Source organism: Myodes glareolus, chromosome 14, assembly GCF_982192425.1.
Source record: "Myodes glareolus chromosome 14, mMyoGla1.1, whole genome shotgun sequence".
Lineage (NCBI taxonomy): Eukaryota > Metazoa > Chordata > Mammalia > Rodentia > Cricetidae > Myodes > Myodes glareolus.
In genome coordinates this window covers 10719002-10738644 of record NC_142039.1, presented here as the reverse complement: position 1 = coordinate 10738644, position 19643 = coordinate 10719002, and the positions used below count along the sequence as shown (strand labels likewise).

The window sequence follows — 19643 nt, the reverse complement described above, 5'->3', positions numbered from 1 at the left end:
ATGGAGATATATGGAAACACAATAGGAAAAATTCCAAGTTAGACATGGAGCAGTAAGATTGTAATTATGTGGGGAAGCTGACCGTTTGAGATGACCAAGATAAACCAAACCACTAGGAAGTCTGAATATGACTGGATGGAAAAGTAGAATAATTCAGTGCCAGAATGTATTGTGGAGCAGTGGGGGTCTAGATAGAGTATCAAATTAGACATACTTACCTTATTTAGATTGTTAGCAGTAACAAGTCATCAGAGAATTACAAATGACTGATGTTGAAAAGAAAAAAAATCCAAATACCAAGTTTACAAAACTCAAGAGAGTAAACTAAATTGAATGCAGCTGGAAAAAATATGAGGCATGGTAGCTGTCCTCTGGCAGAGAAGGAAGGGGGATATGCTCAGGCAGAAACAAGTTTGATTTGTAAAGAAATCCTACTGATGGCCTCTTTCATCAATGAAATGAAAGGTGAACTCAGGGCAGAACAGGGAGAATTACTCTGGGATTGCGGTTGTTAAGTAGAGTGAACTGGAACCACGACCTTTGAACATATGATTATCATATGCGGAACCATTTCCAGGCACTGTTGATTTTCTGAGTGAGAATGCTGATTAGTTTGTGGAGTTTGGGGATGACTGTTCCGTTCTGCCTGGAGCTGGCAAGGCTAAGGAAGATCTCTTGCTTTGTGCCGAATCGGGCATTTTCCAAAAAGGTGCTTAAAATATGAGATACCTGAAGGCACTGAAAAATTAGGTAGAGGTGGTAGAAGAAAGGAGATTAAAGCAGAACAATTATTGTGTGTTCAAGGGAGAAGAATCTCAGTGTAAAGATACACATGGAAAGAAGTAAGATACATGCTCTTTGAGAACAGTTCTAGAGATTTCTATCTGAATATCAGACATTGTGGATTATAGCTGGGGAGGAGTCAGAGCTAAAGGAACCTTTGGGTCTTTGAAGCTGGAAGATGCAGTAATCTGAGCAGAGAATAAACCTAAACCTATAGTATATCTGACTAATGATAAAGCAACTTTACAGGAACTCTTCATTAGCTGGGGAAAAGAGTCTTCATTCTCCATTCATGACAAAACACAACCCATATTTAGAGCAGCCACCTTTTATCAGAGCAATAAAATCTTTGAAGCACAAAGAGGTCATCCACAACATCAACTTCTAGCTCTAGAATAAGAGTCCTTACTAGTGATAACTGGGATTTATTTTTGTAGGTTATAAATTAAAAAAAAAAAAACGGAATGTGTTTCTTCTGGTATCCATTGTAGAGCCCTGCTAGGAAGAATTAGACTGTGTTTAAATGAAAGATTTATTGTTGTGGTTTGGGGTATTTCGTGAGAGAAAACAAAATGTAAAATTTCTATTCAACCTGGAAAAGATTAATTTTGAGGTTGTAAAATAGCCTAGAGCAAAGAGGGAATGTTTACGATATAACATTGTCGCTCTGTAGATACAAAGAGGTGTGAAACCTTCTCTATAGGCACATGCTTTTCTTCTAACTTTAATGTTTTACCTTTTGATGTCACAGATTTCAGAGATATTTCTATGAAATTAAAAAAGGCAAGATAAAGAATGATACAGAAGTTTCAACACAGTGAAATGGTGACTCCAAATATCTGCAGATGTGTGTGATTTGTTGCATCTTCCCTCTCTCTTATATACTTCGTAAATTAGCAAAATCTATGAAGAGTCTGACACAAAAATAATTTACTCTTGAGATCAATTTGAGATGTTTTGTAGTTTAAGTCCGATTTCTTTGATGTAAGTTTAAACGACAAAATGTGTTCAGTCTGCTGATTCTCACTTCTGTGTCTCCTACCAGTCAAAGGAGAAGATGTGTGAGAATACAGAGCCAGCGGAGAGTTCTCAAACCACCACAACCTCACACACAACCACACAATTCAGGGTCCTGACCACCACCAGGAGAGCCGTGACATCCCAGCTGCCAACCAGCCTGCCCACGGAAGGTGCCCACAAGATTGTTTGCTTGTTTTTATAGGAAAGAAAAAATTGCTGGGTAACACCTGCTTACTGGAGAAAAAGAATATTGTTTGTCTAATTAACTTCTCAAAGAATTTTTCAGATTCAGAGTTACCATGGGCAGAAAACATGCTGGTATACTTTATATATACTGTTCCTCTTGTTAAGCCTTAGCAGTTATCCATAATCTGGCTTCTTTTTTCCCCTTAGAAAAGAAAAATTCATTTCTTTTCATGTGGCTAAATTTAGTAGTCATCAAACTACAATCCTGATACAATAATCAAAAGAAATATGCACATAAATGACTATTGCCACGAAATTCTGAACAATAGATCACTTTACTCACAGTTATGCAGTGGTGTTTCCTGAATGCAGTCAATCAAAGAGTCACTGAACACAAAGTTGTTCTTGAAGGGTACCTTCTTTTATGGAGAAGAAGGAACTACTAGAGTGCTAATGCCTTGGTAAAATTCATATGTGGAGAAAATATAATAGTCATTATTTGACAACTTTCCATTCTTTATAGTATAATAAGGAGTAGGGGGCAGAACATTTCTTTAGGGGAGAATATAGTTTCATGTCTTATTGTCATAAGTGTTGGTTTCTTTGGAGTAAGAATTAAATCTTAAGCCTTAGCTTTTGATTGAAATTTCAGTGGGTGTTATAAAGTAAGTGGAACAAAGAGAGGTGGAGGGCAAATGCCAATTGCATTGTGTTTCTCTTAAAAGCAACATATACTTAAATTCAAATAATTGGGGTCATTATTCTAAAGACTGTGAAAAATGTGTTTTAGTTGTAACTAACTTTCACACTAAAATATGACTTTTGAAATGGAACATTATACTCCATGTTTAGCCATTCAGATATAAATTTATTCATTACTGATACAAATTAATATAAATATTTAACTATTGATAAATCCTAAGTATTCCTCTTTGTAATAGTCTCAGTCTTGATTTGAAATAAAGTCCTATTATAAATTGTTTTAGAAAGTTAAAAATCTATTTCATGCTATAACTACATTTTTTATCATTCTCACAGAATCAAAGCTCAGATGTGTTACTAATATTTTAGCCTAAACCATCTCTGAGATAAATTTTATTGCTGTATCATGTAAAGGTGGATCCTGCTTTCCCACTGAGCTAGAAATTAGTCTAAAGTATAAAATCCAAGTGTTTGAGTTAAGACAGTTGCCCAGGAAGAGATTTGTACATCTTTGAAATCTTTTTCTGTTGTAATAACGGCCACCTTCTCTTTCAGATGACACAAAGATAGCCCTGCATCTCAAAGATAATGGAGGTAGGAGTGCGTACCTTTCTTCTGTAAATACTCGTAGACCCTAATTCATTCTATTCATTTTAATAGGCTAAAAGGGCCTGTGAGATTCCAAAGACAGAAGAGGGTTAGATTTCATTCTGATGGGTGTTTAACATGTGAAGAATTCAGTGGGTTGGGTCAAGAAATAAAAGGAAATCCTAATCCTTGTGTTTGTCTATCCAAGTGCATGGCCTCACCACTCTATGAGGTCAGAAAGTCAGTCACAGGTATTGCTGCGGTTTTTTTTTTTTTTCTGCCCTTGCCCTTGGGGCAGTGTGTGTAGTTATCTGTGCAAGGTGGTTTTTTTGTTTGTTTGTTTGTTTTCTGTTTTTTGTTTTGTGAGACAAGGTTTTTCTGTAGCTTTGGAGTTTGTCCTGGAACTAGCTCTTGTAGACAAGGCTGGCCTGGAACTCACAACTCACAGAGATCCACCTGCCTCTGCCTCCCAAGTGTTGGGATAAAAGGCGTTTGCCACCACCGCCCGGCTAAGATTTTTTTTTTTCACTGAATTTTACGTTTGGTTGCTTTTCATATACAATTAAAAAGTAGGTCAGTAAACATGCAAATATATTACACTAGATTTTTTTCATCTGTTTTCTGATGCTAAGAACAAAATTTAAATATTCAAAAGAACATCTTAACAGTAACAAAGTTTATATAAGAAAACTTAGAAATATCTATACTGGTACTTGGAATTTTAAAGAAAAGAGTTTTTAATTAAACAATACAATGAAAATATATTAATTATGCTATAAAATATATTTTATTAAATTATATTTGCTCATGTTTATGCTAGGTATTAATAAAAAATTTAATGAGAAATTCTTTAGGTAAAGAAAGGATTGCTACTTCTTAGTAGTGTCTAAGACATGAAAACTCTTTGAAAATGTCATCGTATAAGCATGGATTACTTCTGCATTTTCATATGATTTACTTGCTGAAACTCACTCATGAGACTGAAGTAGTATGATCATGAGTTAAAGATCAGTCTCTGATAAATAAATAAGGAGAGCTTGTATCAAAATAACAACAACAAAAAGTGACGGGGGGGATTAGTTGATAGATAGGTGATATAGTTAAGGCTCTTTCACTTGTGATTGTAAAAATTAGTTAAGTTACTCAATCAGCATTAAATAACCAACAGTCTGTGCATTCTCAGATTAATGTGCACATCTCTGGAGTTTACACCAGTTCATCTAAAAAAAAATAGCTTGATTTTTCTGTTTATCTTTATACCAGCCATCCACTCTTTCATATCTGCCTATAGTGTTTTGATACAATAATTTCTTATATGTTATTGCATTAAATAAGTAAATGGAAACATTTACAAATGGCCATTGTGAATTACAGTTAGAAAAACTAAAACCATAGGTTTCAAAAGATATTAACAATTTCCCAATACAAGATTCCCCAGAGAGGGTTGTTAATAAGTATCTTTTGATCCTAAGTCCTAATGGCAGGAATGAGGAGACATTGTATTCCATGAAGTGGGGTGTTCATTCACACTGCTTCTGAAACCTTCTCTATGTAAAGAAGAAATTCCCAGACACCAGTTCAAGCACTCAGGATAAATCCTGGTCCCACTGCCAGTGTTCCCACAGACTGCCCAAGTCTCACAACTGTCTCCCACATTTAGTGGGCCTAGTTTGGTGCTATGCAGGCTCCCCTGCTATCAGTCCAGAGTCAGTGAGCTCTCATTAGCTCAGGTCAGCTGTTTCTGTGAGTATCACCATTGTGGCCTTGACCCCTTTGCTCATATTATCATTTCTCCCTCTCTTGGGTTGGGGGAAGGGCCTTGGTCTTGCCTCCAAGTGAAGTGTCAGACTTTGTTGACTCTCCATGGGATGTCTTACCCTTTCTGAGGAGTAGATGGGGGAGTGGGGGAGGAGGAAAGGAGGAGCAGGAGGAGAGGAGGGAGTGGAAATGGGGATATGCTATATAAAATGAGAAAAGATCGTATTAAAAGAATTCTTAATTTAAAAAAAAAAAAGGAGAGGCATTCCCAAGAAACTTCTGGGTTTTCTCTTATATTTGTGATAACAAAATCCTTAATATAAGTAGAAGTTTCATGTTTGTTTTCTTTTCCTTCCTTCATTTTTCTGCTTGTTTGCTTGTTTGTTTAATTGTTGTTTAGAAGATTCTATAGTGTTAATAGAAAAAAAAGGATTACTGTGATCTTTCCTTAATTAGTATAAGATTCTCTGAGTGTGCGATTATTAAAGTTTCTTCAGTGAAGAATTGTTTACAGCCTTGGTTCACTCACTCATCCATTCAGTCATTCTTCTGGCTGCTCGCTATGGCTATGTGAAGTCTTGCTGTAGGCTTGCAGCTGACAATAATGGGTTAAGCAACTTTTTTACTTCAGTGAATATGCCCATTAAAGGGTCTTTAAAATGAGGGACGATATTCTGTATTCGACTATAAAATTGTCTTATAAATAATCTTGCACATAATTAATATTTTGTGCAATGCACATTGAAAGGAGATCTCTAATATATTACCAATTCTTCCCAGTAACATCTTAGTTTTGTTTAAAGCATTGAAGAACCACACAACAAATTAATACATTCTTAAGCTATGCATTAGAAATAGATTATGTTGGTGGGGTGGGTTTAAATAAACCACATAATAAAAAATTTGAAGTACATTTTACAATGAGTTGTTGCATTTTCAGACTGTATGTAGATAATTGATTAAACAGGGAGCCATCAGAATCCAAAATATCACAGAAGTATGAACATTACCCATGCCTCTGATTGTTTCAAGTACAGTTATCGTAGACGAATCCAAGCCTAATTATGTGTGTCACTTCTGAGAATGTTTGGCTGCAGACAGAGCTTGATAGACTTCCTAAAAGCCTTGTGTTTGAGCCCTAGCACTACAAATAAACGAAAAGCACTTAGGAAGATCAAAGTTTCGTTCCTAGAACTCACCTCAGCAGACTCAAACTGTTTTTAAAGCTAGCTCCAGGGGATCTACTACCTCTGGTCACTCTGGACACCCATACATTTATATGCATAATTTAAAATAATAGCATACAAATCTTTAAAGCAATACAAAATTTTAGATTGTTTAGCATAAATAGAGACCCCAGTTTCAATACCCACGAAAAGGAAACTAGAAACAGATTGAAAACAAACAAACAAAAAAACCAAAATGGTTGCTATAGTTCAGTGGGGCAGAGAAGCGATGGGAATTGATGTAGGAGACTCCCTTTCAGTGAAGACTTAATAAAATTGATTCTTCCTCACAATAGAAGGCTCTTATGTTTGGTTAAACATAAGAAATGCCAACAGTGAGCTGTTTTACTTACACCCACAGCATTTTATTTCTTTTTTATAATAATTTATTATACTAAATAATATTTCATTTTTTTATAATCACACATTGGTTTCCTGTTCTGCTGAAAACAGCATTCTTTAATGCTCATGTGTAACCCGATTGCATCATAATCAGTGACCTTCAGTCTCCAAAACCCAGACATATCCTGTATCTTATGTTCAAAATTTAATTTCAAGTTCCTTCAGCCTAATTTAATTTAAAGTTCTTGGCTTCTCTAGAAATTCTTCTTTAACTCACCTGGAAAGGGAACCTAGATTGTGTTCTTGGAACTCATAAATATGTGGATAATTGCTATATGCACTTGAAACAAAGTCTCTTTTCAATATTCAGATCCCAGGGATGGTTTATTAAAAGAACTGTAACCTTTTTGTTGAGGAGGGGGTTGGTTTTTTGAGACAGAGTTTCTCTGTATAACAGCCCTGGCTGTCCTGGAACTCACTTTGTAGACCAGGTTGGCCTTGAACTGAACTGTAACTTTTAAGAATGTCTGCACTCTATATGTTAGCAGGCATGAGTACTCACAGCCTTTCTGACATTTGAATAGGTTAACTTCAAATGTCACTCACCACCTAATTAGAAACGTAAGTGTCTTCAGGATGCAAACTGAAGACAGTTATCCCGGACACAGGAGAGGTTTGCAAGCTGAATCAAGAGCAAGCTTTTTAATGAAACAAAATTTTCAACTAGAATTCAACTCAATTTAGCTAACCTAACTGTGCTTTTCTGCTACTCTGCATTTGTGAAAATTATTTCAAGCTCCATAACCTTGAACAGATTTCATTATTTTAAAATAATTTTTTTATTATTAAAAAAAATTATGATTTATTTATCATCAGATCACTTAAAGTACCAAAATTGTATTATTTATTAATTGCTTTAAAGGTTATTCCTCTTGATTGATCTGAAATTTTTTTTAAAAATGTTTGAGCATACATTTTTAATTGCTAATATTTAAAGTGAGCCCTGCACACAATCCTGGTATAGAATACAAGGCCAAGCCTGCCATTCCTTCTTCTTGATAAAAATCTACTAAATTTGGAGCACAGAAGTCTGGCTTTTCTAGGTCAGAGGGTGTTGTCTGCCCTAAGAGATGATGCAATTTCTGCATCACAGCATGTTAGGTTATACTAGTGAATGTCTCTAGAGTGGACAATTGTGAAAAGTCACCAGAGATGGCTCTGAGGTTTCCGTGGCTCTAGCTCAGGTTCTGTTGTGTTCAGTTTCCTATGTCTAACTTAATCCTAAGACATTTTGTCTGAAAATAAATGTTAGAGCAGGATCCTGACTTTCACAAAACTGCTTCTGAGGTGTTGTTTTTGTTTAGTCTGTTGTGGCAGACCAAGCATCTACTGTTACATTTATCCTTCAGTCAAATTATTTTTTTGTCTCTCATACATAAATCATCAAAGCAGCTTGTCTTCCACTGTGTTTGTGCAGCCTTGTTGTGTTTTTTCATCTACTTCCTTTGTGTAGATCACAGTCTTAGAGCAAAGGGAGGTTGTTATTTGCTTTTGACAGGCTATTGAATATCTATCACCTTCTGTTTGGAACACTGTAAAATATCTTGGCATTTTGTTTTATCTCTGGCTTTGTTTGGCTACTTTTCATGCTAGCCCTAACTGGATTCTGGGCACATATCTAGTGTAACAGTGAAGACTTCTTATGCTTTGAATATTTTAGGACTGCCCCAGGATTAAGGATTTCTCTCCTCGACTCTTTTAAAGAGTTTGTGGTTTCCATCCCTTTCTTTATAATGAACTTATTTAGTTGTTTGCTAATTTTATTATTCTGGCTTACAAATATATTCTAACTTGTGACTGTCCTAAACCAAATCAATTTTAACCTTTGGGCTTAGGTCTCAGAGGTCAATAATCCTATCAGTTCCAGTAAAAAGTAGTTTAAACTTTATTAATATTATAGAACATCAGAAGCATTAGGCTAGGGAATCTTGTTTAAATGTATGTATTTTATCAAGACTTTGGAAGAACAGAACTGTAGCCTCAGGAATAGGAGCTAGAATGATACAGACACCAGGGCCTACCAGGGTTACAGAGTGGGTTCAAGGACAGCCTGGACAAACTAGTGATGACCTGCGTGGACATAAAAAATTGAAAGAAGACTGAGGTTATAGATCAGAGACATAATGCTTGCTGGGAAAATATAAGATCTTAGTTCAATTTAGTATAATTAATCAATCAAATTCAGATACTCTACTTGAGATGCCCTAACAATTCCACTGTATTTCTAATGAACTCTGGACTAATTACATTGCCACCCCTTCTCAGAATATACCTGATTATCAAGAGTTGAGAGTGTTTGATTTCTTCACACCTAACAGTTAGAATAAGAGAGGTTCATGTATCCCTGAATCCATTCCTTGGTCTCTACACTATGGCTATCCTGAAACACTTTCATCATTGGCAAGAAAAAAATTGACTCCATTTTCACATGATCTTAGGTGCAGGTGACCTGAAAACACCATTTCTGCTGCTCTTGTAACTCTCTGGATGTGGTGCATAAGAATTAGTCCATTTTAGATATTGGAAAGGTTATTTGTTTTAGCAAACATTGTTATGCTTTCTGCTTTACTAAACGAAATGAAATTGCTGTTTTACAATCATTTTTACGTTAAAAGTTTTAATTTCACTGTTTCACCTACTAACTTGAAAAATTGTTATCCAGGACAAGGAAAAGAAAAAAAACCTCACATTGTGATATCCCTTTATCATCTATGATAATGTGTGGATGATATTTGTAATCAGAATTTTTGCTGCTAGCAGAACATAGAACAAAATACTGTTACAGAGTCTCTGGGAAAAGGTACATGTACCATTCAAGATACTGCAAATATATTTTACTTCCCTTTAGTTGCTTGCAAATGCCCTACCATGCCCATCTGATCAATAACTAACTTCTCTTTGTGCCCAATTTTGCATCTATCTGCCTTATTCTCAGACTAGAAAATAACTTTCCAGAGGAAAAAAGCTTCTGTATTGGATTTTGGAACCTTATGAGTGATTTCAAAAACTTGCTTTATATACACATCATGTTAGTGTGTTAGCCAGGTGGGTTGGTTTGAAAGAGAATCCCACCTGACACCCCACGGTCTCACACATTTAAATGCTTCCTCTCTGGATGGTTGAACTATTTGGGAAGGGTTAGGAGGTGTGGCCTTGTTGTAGGAGACTTGTCCCTGGGGGAAGGCTTTGAGGTTTCAGAAACCCATGCCATTCCCAGGTAGCACTCGCTGTCTCCAACCTGAGCATCTGATTGTGAGCTCTTAGCTCCTGTCCAGTGCCATTCCTACTGCCTGTTCCCATGCTCCCAACCATGATAGTACTGAACACTAACATTCTGAAACTGCCAGTCCCCCAATAAATTGTTTCTTCTATAATTTGCCTTAGGCATGATATCTTCTCACAACAATGGAAAAATAAGAAATAGCAGATGTGGTACATCTGTAACCCCAGCAACTGGGAGGTGAAAGTAGGAGGATTAGGAGTTGGAAGTTATCTTCAGCTACATAGTAGGTTCAAGATCAGGCTGAGCTACTTGAGACCCTGTCTCAAAAACACTGTGTGTGGGTGGGAGAGGAGATAGGGATTGGGTGGGGAGGAAGGAGGAGGGAAAGGGAGAAGGAAAGAGAGACACACAGAGAGGAAATTATCCTCCAGGCTGTAGAGTTAAACAGCAAATTCTGTTCATTTGTGTGTGAACAAACAGTGCTTGGTTATCCTACAATACAGTGATTAACTTTAAAAATAAAAACACAATGCTTCAAAACCACTAATCTTTTATAACAGCTTCATGTTCCATTATACTAATTTCTACTTTAGTTTTCTTCTTTGGTGTTTAAAACACACCATGCAAAAATTTAAATATGTCTTGGCCAGTAAAGACAAGGGCTAATTACTTAACACTAATTCTTAGGTGCTGTAAGCTAATTCTGGTCAAATGTTAATATTTCAGCTGCAACAAAGGATTATCAACTTGCCACATAAAGCTTAGGCAGAAGTATTTTTACTGCATGATAGTATTAATGTTCCGCAGCCACCAAAGCAGGAAAAATAATTTAAAATGCAAAGCTGAAAATCTTGAAGACAGTTAAATAGAAGGGCAAAATGTATTTGTTGGGCCTGAAGGAAACAGGAGAGAAAGAGGTAGAGCACAGAGCAGGCAGATCCCACTAGACAGGCAAACCAAAACAAAAAAAAATCAGGCATTGCTCACCAGATTGATGTCTTCAACAGCAAGATGCACAATAAGAGGAAAGGCTAAGGGACAAGAGTGTTTCCCTAGCACACATGTGGTACCACAGAAAACACAAATCAAGGCCAGCTACATGCAGTGTGAAATTAATGTGCCAGGAAAAGAAAAGTTTATGGATATAAGGCGCTCCAAGATGAAGTCATGGGAAATATGTACACTATTAGCACAATGTGTAAAACCGGGAACCTCAAACTAAACTTAAACACATAAAGGTAAGCAAGAAAATATGAGAATAAGAGAAAGGCAGTTCATCAGGAAAACATTACAATTTTTAAAAATTAGTGAAAAAATAGAGGGTAAAAGAATGCTGTAATTTGAACCAAACTATCAACCAACGTGGATCTAATCAACTATGAATAGATTTAGCTTGCTAGTTAAGAGCACATACTGTACAATCATGAGGACTGGGGTTTGGATTCAAGTACCCATATTACAAGTCAGGCATTCCAGCAAATGGCAGGAACTTCAGCTCTGAGGGATCATATGCCCCCTCCTGACCTCAGGACTTGGGCACGAGTATTCACCTGTTCGTGCACACACACACACACACACACACACACACACACACCATCATGTAGGCACATACACACAAATTAATGATGTAAATTGTAAAAACAAGTCAAATGAGGATCAGTAAAAAGATACTGTCTGTTAACAAAGATTTTAAATTCTTTCAGTAAGAAGTTATGCATGTATAGGTTGAAATCTATTAATATGAGCTGTAAAATGTCAGCACAAATATATACATTTTAGTCTTGTTATGTGAATTACTTTTTATTAATCAAATTTTTCCATTTATTTTACATCCTGACCTCAGTTTCCCCTTCTTTCTTTTTGTTCCCTCATCCCCTGCCTCCTTTCTGCCCCACCATCCAACTCTCCTCTATTTCTGTTCAGAAAGGAGCAGGCCTCCCATGTATGTCAGCAAAGCATGGCATACCAAGCTGAAGTAGAACTAAGCTCTTCCCTTCGTATTGAGAAATCCCAGTATTGGGAATAGGTTCCCAAAAACCAGCTCAAGTGTTAGAGATAGACACTGATCTACCTGCTAGGAATCCCACGATAAACCAAGCTACTCAAATGTCACTTATGTTGAGGGCCAAGGTCAGTCTCATGCAGGCTCCCTAGCTGTTGGTCTAGACTCTGTGAACTTCTATGAACCCAGCTTATTTGTTTCTGTGGGTTCACTTGTGATGACCTTCACCTCCATGACGACACCATCCTTCTTCCCTTTCTTCAACAGGGTTCCTGAGCTTGCCCCAGTGCTTGGCTGTAGAACTCTGCATCTGTTTCTATCAGTTACTGGATAAAGGCTCTCTGATGACAATTAGGCTAGTCTGGTCTGAGAAAGACAAAACATTTTCTCTCATTTGTGTGTTTTAGACTCTATAATCTCATAAAAATTATATAAGCAGCAATGACATGAAAGGAGAGGAACTGGGGAAGAAAGGGGACTAATAGAAGGAAGAGGTGTGGGGTGTGCCCTTATATAACCCTGCATAATAACAATAAAATAAATTTTAAAGGGGAGTTAGGGAGAAAACACAATATTTGTATTATCCCCAAATATGTAACAAGTTGATGATACTGAGTAATGTCTGATAAAAAGAAGAAACTATAACAAAATCTTAATAATACTCAAAGAAGTGATAATGAAATAAAGCAAGATAATGACACCTTGCAGCGAGGTGAGGAGACCAGCCAGACACTTCGGAGTGCTTGTAATGTGACTCAGTTTATATGAAATTTATGTAAAAGCAAAGTTAATTTACAATTTTACAAATCAGTTCAGCCCTTGCCTGTGGGTTAAGAATGATGAAGACTGAAAGAGAGACAAGAAAACTTTTGAGGAATCTGAATTATTCAGTACATTTAATTGTCACTATTTATTAATTATGTGTCTGTGTGGAGATGTGTGCAGATGATTCCAGCTGTCCCTGAAGGCTGAAGCCAGAGGCCTTGGGATTCATCTGGAGCTGGGGTTGTGGGCAGTTAGAGTTACCCAGAAAGAGTGCTGGGAACTGAAAACAAAGAGGAAAGAAAGAGGAAATAATGAATTATATCTCAAAAAATTAAGGAAATAATTTAAAAGAGAATTCTTTTACTTCTTTCTTTCATATTTGTGTCTCTTCTTCCCTTTCTGTTGTATTGCTTTAGCTAAGAGCTCAAGTGTTACATTGAAAAGAAGGATGGACATTGTCTTATTCCTGATGTTAATAGAAATGTTTCCAGCTTTTTAACATTCACCTCAGTCTCCAGAAATAATCACAGAGAAATTATATTAATTAAATTACTGCTTGGTCTATTAGCTCTAGCTTCTTATTATCTAGTTCTTACCTACTAATTTAACCCATTTCTATTATTTTATATTTTACCATGAGGCTCCGTATGTCTGTCTCCAGCGGCAGCTCCATGGCTTCTCTCTGATGCTGCCCTTCTTTCTATTAAGCTGTGTATTGGCATGTGGCAGTGGCTTACTGGCAAAGGTTTTACATGTCTGTCCATGGCAGCGGCTCCATGACCTTTCTAAACTTCACCTTCCTTCTCCCAGCATTCAGTTTAGTTTTACCCACCTAGTTCTATTTGTTTGCCCTATCACAGGACCAGACAGTTTCTTTATTAACCAATGGTATTCACAGAATACAGAGGGGAATCCCACACATTTGTGTGTATTTTGCTGAGAATTTTTCTTCGATGTTCATCAAGATTTTCATTATGTTTTTATTACTGTTAGCTTTAGTTATCAGTATAATTCTGGTTTCATATATTTGAAAGTATTCTTTCATTTTCTATTGTATAGAACAGTTTGAGATACTTCAGTTTAGTTCTTTAAGGGTCTGGTAAAACTCTATTGTGCACTTATTTCAATAATAACCCTAACAATAATATTAACGTGATTGATGGAGTATCATAAAGTGTAGGATGGCAATTATTCTGAGCAGTAGTAGCCTCTGACATTTCCCTAAATACTCACCATATGTGAAGACCAATGCCAACCACTTTATAAGCCTCACTCAGTGTCTTCTCAGGCATCATGTGACAGGCAGCACTATTGTGCTCATCTTTTGAAGAGGACACAGGATGAAAGAGACCCACTTGTCTTTTAGGTTAGACACTGTGAGCTCCTCCTATTCTTGGCAGCCTGAAGATTGTGTATCAGCTTCGTACTTTATAAATGTATCTGTTTTCCTATCAGATCTTTTTCTGGCATTGGGGATTAAGGGCAGGGCTTTCCACATTCTTTACGAACATTCCACTACTGAGCTATTGAAAAGAGTTCTTGTCTATGTTCACAATAGGTGATTCCTTTAATAGCATAGTAAACATTTTTCATAAAAAGATTATTATACAAATGCTATTTTAACATTAATGACTTTAGTACAGTAAGATGGGTTTGAAAAGAACTGCTTTTTTCTGATTTACTCAACCTTGATATTACTTTGTTCAGCACACTTTATAGTGTTTCATAATGAGCACATTCTTTAGCAAATTATTGCTAACTTTTACTATAATTAAAAATTCCACTATCTTAACCAGGCTAGTCTTTAGGAGGGATTTCTATGAGGAAAAATTCCACAAAATTCTTTAATTTTATTTAATTTTGTTCTGAGCTGAAAACTTAAGCTGTAAGATTTTTCTTCTAATGTGGATTTTCCCCCCAAATTTATGGATGCTGGGGAAGAGGGATTTAGTGGTGTCATCACATATAATACGGTGCTTGTGTTCCCGTTAAGAAAACCCCCACTCTAGCACATTCAGATAATCATAATTGAACTCAGTGGGTCTAAAGAAAGTTCATAAAAGCAGGATGAGACTCATGGGGAAGACGAAAGGGAGAGAATAGTTTGAGAGGAAGGAGTGGGGTGTGCGAATGCCTATAACTGGTAGATCCATGTTTGAAATTTCCAAAGAATATTTTAAAAGGAAAAAAAGAACAAGAACGGTGTAAATGCATCTTAAATAATGAAGATAATTCGATATAGAAAGCTAACATTAGGAAAAATTAAAGTCTTAAAGCTAAAAGTCATGATAAAATTAAATATTTGAGGGCTCGTCGATGATGACACAGCACATGTAAAAGTAAGAATGGAAAAACCAAACTGCATAACCACAAAGTTGCATTTGGTGCCTTGTAGCAGCTACAAATGTCATCAGTGCGCTCTGAGAAGAGTCCACACACTCTACTTACCAGTTATTGGTAAAAGTGCTAATAATTCAGTATGTCTGCACGCAAGCTCATTATGCAGATGTCTATCCCAATCCTTCAGTTTGATTAAATCAATTATTTCTTATACTATAGTTTCAAGTTATTTTTACTTACCTTCAGTTTCAAACATAAGAAGTGGCATATTATTGATTTTAAAATAGGATTTTCATACTCTAGGCTCACTCATCTCAAAACATTTCAAATGCAGTCACTAATAAGATTTCAAAGTCACCTTGTAGGAAAGGCTGGAAAATGTGAGACTCGCCTGTTGCCTTTGCCAATGCTGTTTTAAAGTATGCTATACATTTTATATATTTTTGTGTGTACCTTTCTTCATTTCTTTTTAGAGAACTTACCAAATCCCATAAATTACAATGTTACAATATGCATTATTGGAGTGTGGAAATTAAAATATGTTATGAACTACTTCAGGTCACCCTCATCCTTGAAAACTATTTGGGCTAGCAAAATGGCTCAATAAGTAAAAGATCCTTGATTACAAGCCTTATACCATGAGTTTAATCTCTAGAACCCACCACATAAAGGTAAAAGAAAGACACAAATCTATAATGATGACCTCTGACTGGCGTACACATCACACACACACACACAGTGCATGCGCATATGAAAGCACATGTGTGAACACACACCATAAACATTTTGAAATATCAGTAAACTAAAAAACATCTATAAAATAGTAACTGCCAAACTAAGAATCTCAAAACTGAATTATGAAAAATTATAAAATGCATAAACTATCAAAAAATGAATTCAGTCAAGATCATGATCATGAGTATTAAAAAATAAAAACAGGCAGGAAACAAACAAGCTACAAAATCAGAGAAGTTACAAGGAAAACTTCCAAAGGAGAATCAATTTTGTTAAAAAATTCATCACATGATTTTCCAGTACCTGCTTTAGCATATAAATGGGTTAGAGGATATTCCACAAGGAAAGCCGTGAGCCTGTGTGTTTTTAATCAAAACACGGAACACTGATATTTAAGGCAGTTTTAGTTCAACTTCATTCCAAAGCATTAAGAAAGAACGTTTTGGCAATGTTCATGTAAGATTTATGGTTTTAAAGAAAATTTGTACAAGAGTTTGTCCAATCCATCAGGCCTTAAATCCCCTGAAGATATTACCATGGTATGGAATTTATAGGTTGAAGTATCTCACTTTTAGGCCAGAAGAGTTAGTTCTAAAGAGGATACAATTTCAGATGAGAATTTTTAGTTTTTCTTTATTCTCATACTTTAAGATTAGTGATAATAGGCACAAGTCCCTTTAGCAATGCTTTAGAACATTTTATCATATTACAGATGCCTAATTCAAAATACATAATATCAATGCCATGCACACATAAATTCTGAGAGAAATCATATAAAGCATTAGGAGACACCGAGTTTTAAAATCCACCACTCTGAAGAAACTTTAAAAATTTTGTCCGTTCACTCTTCCTTCTTTTCCCTATCTCTTTATTTCTTCTGCTTTTTATCTGATCAGCTCACTTAGTCATAAATGTCCCGTGAAATAGAGCAAAGGAATCAACTCACTTAAGGTTTTAGAAATTTTCTACTTTTGGAAATCTGTTCTGTTCGTTGCTGTGGTGACAAAAGCTCATCCAGCAATAACTCACTGTGTTGACAAGTGTGACAGTTGTTAGTCCTGTCTTCATCTGAGTGTTGATTACCGTTCTAGGATTCTATGAACTCCTAAAAAGCCACAAACCCTCCCTGGGTCACACAGCGCACCAGATGAGAGTGGGCCATCTTTGATAATTATTGATTTTCTTTGCTCCACGTATGTTTTAAATCATGTCTTAAGCATATTACAAAAATACTTTTACTGTGTGGACTTATCGGTGTTTATTTCTAATATTCACTTTGGTCTGCTCTCTTTCTATAATGTCTCACTGCTTTTCATCATCAATCCCTTTAATTTGCTACTCAAATGAAAGTTAAAGACATGAATGAAGATTTGAGTTATCTGGTGTATAATATTGAATTGATAGTCATTTGGTTTTCTTTCATTTGGGCCATGAATAAAAAAGCCTATGATGTTTCAAAGAAAAGCATACAGATTCTTGTCTCATGACCAGACTCCTGTGACCATGCTTGAACATCCCCCTGTATAGACTCTAAGAAGCAACATAAGAAGTCTGTACCTGAGGCTGTGTAGAGCTGTGCATTTGCATGTGTTGTCTTTGGCATGCTTCTCTCTGCCAGTTTAAAAGATCAGCACTGACTTTTTTTTCCAGAGTTGATATGTTAGTTTATTGTCTCTTCTGAGGGAGTATTGATATCAATTCATTTGAGGGTCTTCCCTTAAGGTGCATGAATTAACTCCCAATCACAGGTGATGCCCAGGATGTTCTTTCACCTGTTTGTTTTATTTTTGTTTTTTTTACATTTCAGTTCAGAAATGAGAAAATAAGATGCCCATAATTTTGGACAGAGATGACCCCTGCATGTGGTCCAAAGCTAAACAGATAACCACACATATATCATATCGTAGTGTTTGAGAAATGATGATAAATTGAAAACCAAATAGAGAATTTAGAATCCAACATATCAATCATATCAATGCATATCAATTCAGCAACCATTAACATCCCAATAACATTTTGCTTTCCGATCTGTAAGGTCCTTAGAAAACATCTGGAATAAAGGATCTTTTCACAGTATTTGTAGAATCATGTGAGAAGAAATAAGTTTGGGTAAATTACAGGGTGTTGCTGAGCCCTAATATCTTCCTTGAGGGAGGGGCTGAAAAGGCATGACATCAATGAACACAGACACCAGGTGTCAGATAGAAGGCTTACAGCAGACTCATTTATTTAAGAACAGAAAATATATATATACCCTCCTAGCACCCAGGCATTCTGATCCATTGACAGTTGACACTTCATGCTCATCCCTCATTGGCTATGGCTACAAATGATCAGGATCTCTGGCAGTGTCTGTTTCTAGGTACTCAGGTAACGCTGCTTGGTCGTTCCTTATTGGCTAGGCACAGTTAGGACCTCTGACAGCACCAGGCAGACTCCAGGTTGGCTCCTTTTGGCCTGGTAGGCCTTCTCTTCCTACAATGTGGGAGGAGAAAAATACATTATAAATAAAATGATGAGAGCCTTTTTTCTCTCATGACAGATGATTACTGGGAATCATTCTGAATTAACATTAACCTGTTTGTAGTATTTTGGAATTTGTTATTATATACACCCTTAAATTATTTGTTCTTATGACAACACAGTATTTAACACATCAGGGTCGCTTGATATTCATAGGTCAGCAAATATTTGTCTGTGGTTACCAGTGTTTGAGAAACTATGAAAATCATTCATTTTATTAACATCATCATCATCTGAGAGATTGTGAAATTATCATTTACCTAGCAGCAAATCAGGCTCTACACAAAGAGTATTATCCATCACTAGGAGTCTAAATATTTAAAGAAACATGTAAATGTATACTTCAGAGGGTGATAACATAACTTCAATCTTTATGTCTAACACGACTGAGTAATGATGGTGAGAGTTGACCCTTTTGCCTTAAGAAGGGGACTAAATACGGTTTCTGATCCTGAATAAGCAAATTTGGTCTTATTTTATATTCCAAAGATTGGAAATTGAGGTCCTGTAATTTAGTAATTGTTTTAGTTCTCATTAGGATCTTACTAAATAGAACATATCCTGCTATGGGAGTTCCTTCAGCCAATCGCCGCTGAGTTACCAGCCCATTGGGGCATGGTCTCTCCCTTTAAAAAAAGCAGCGGCTGTCCTCCACTCTCTCTTTGTCTTCCGGCTCCGTTTCCGGCCCCTGGACTCCTTTCCTGTTCGCGCGGAGGGGCTGTTGTCTGGGACGGTAATCTGTAAGTTTTTTCCCCTTTGAATAAATAACCATTATATTAATCATAATTCCAAACTGGTGTGGGATTGTCTATGACTTACGCCTTCATCTGGCGCCCCACGTTTGGTTGTAGAACCCCCCCTTCCCCCCCACTCAACTGCTTGCTACCAGCTCGGCTAGTCACGAGACCTCCCTCAGCAGGTCCATCCTCTGGTTCCCTCGGGAAACCATAGCCCTGAGGTCCACTCAGTGCCTCATATCCCCTTTGATTCCCTTCACATATCAGACCTATAAGGCTGAAATTTGGTGCTGTGTATATGAGAATGTGAACCCCACAGAAACTCAACAGGACATGTGCTTACTGTCTGGTGGGTCAATGGGAAAGGGAGAGATAAAGCATCAGTACAGGAATGGGGAGAGAAATGGGAGGGTGTGCAGAGATAGAGGAGTCAAGAAAAAGAGAACGGGGAAGGGCTGCTGCAAGTGACGGTGGGAGCAAAAAGTTGTATTACACATGGGGTTCATAGAAACATTAAAGCCTTTTTATATGACCCAAGTATCCAATTTTACTATATTTTGCCCCAAAGTAATGTTTTAAATCAATCCTGTTTTATTATGAAAGTAACATGTCATAATCATGGAAAAATATGTGTCTAGCTCATAAGATGCAGT

At 36.6% G+C, this 19643-nt stretch overlaps 1 protein-coding gene across 1 annotated transcript in view; it reads left to right on the top strand.

Annotated features, from left to right (window-relative positions):
• Plxdc2 (plexin domain containing 2) overlaps nucleotides 1-19643 on the top strand; it is a 392448-nt gene that overhangs the window by 336351 nt on the left and 36454 nt on the right. The window contains exons 11-12 of the mRNA XM_048461163.3: nucleotides 1829-1973; nucleotides 3247-3285. Coding sequence (XP_048317120.2) covers nucleotides 1829-1973; nucleotides 3247-3285 — 184 coding nt within the window. The remainder of the gene's footprint in view (nucleotides 1-1828; nucleotides 1974-3246; nucleotides 3286-19643) is intronic.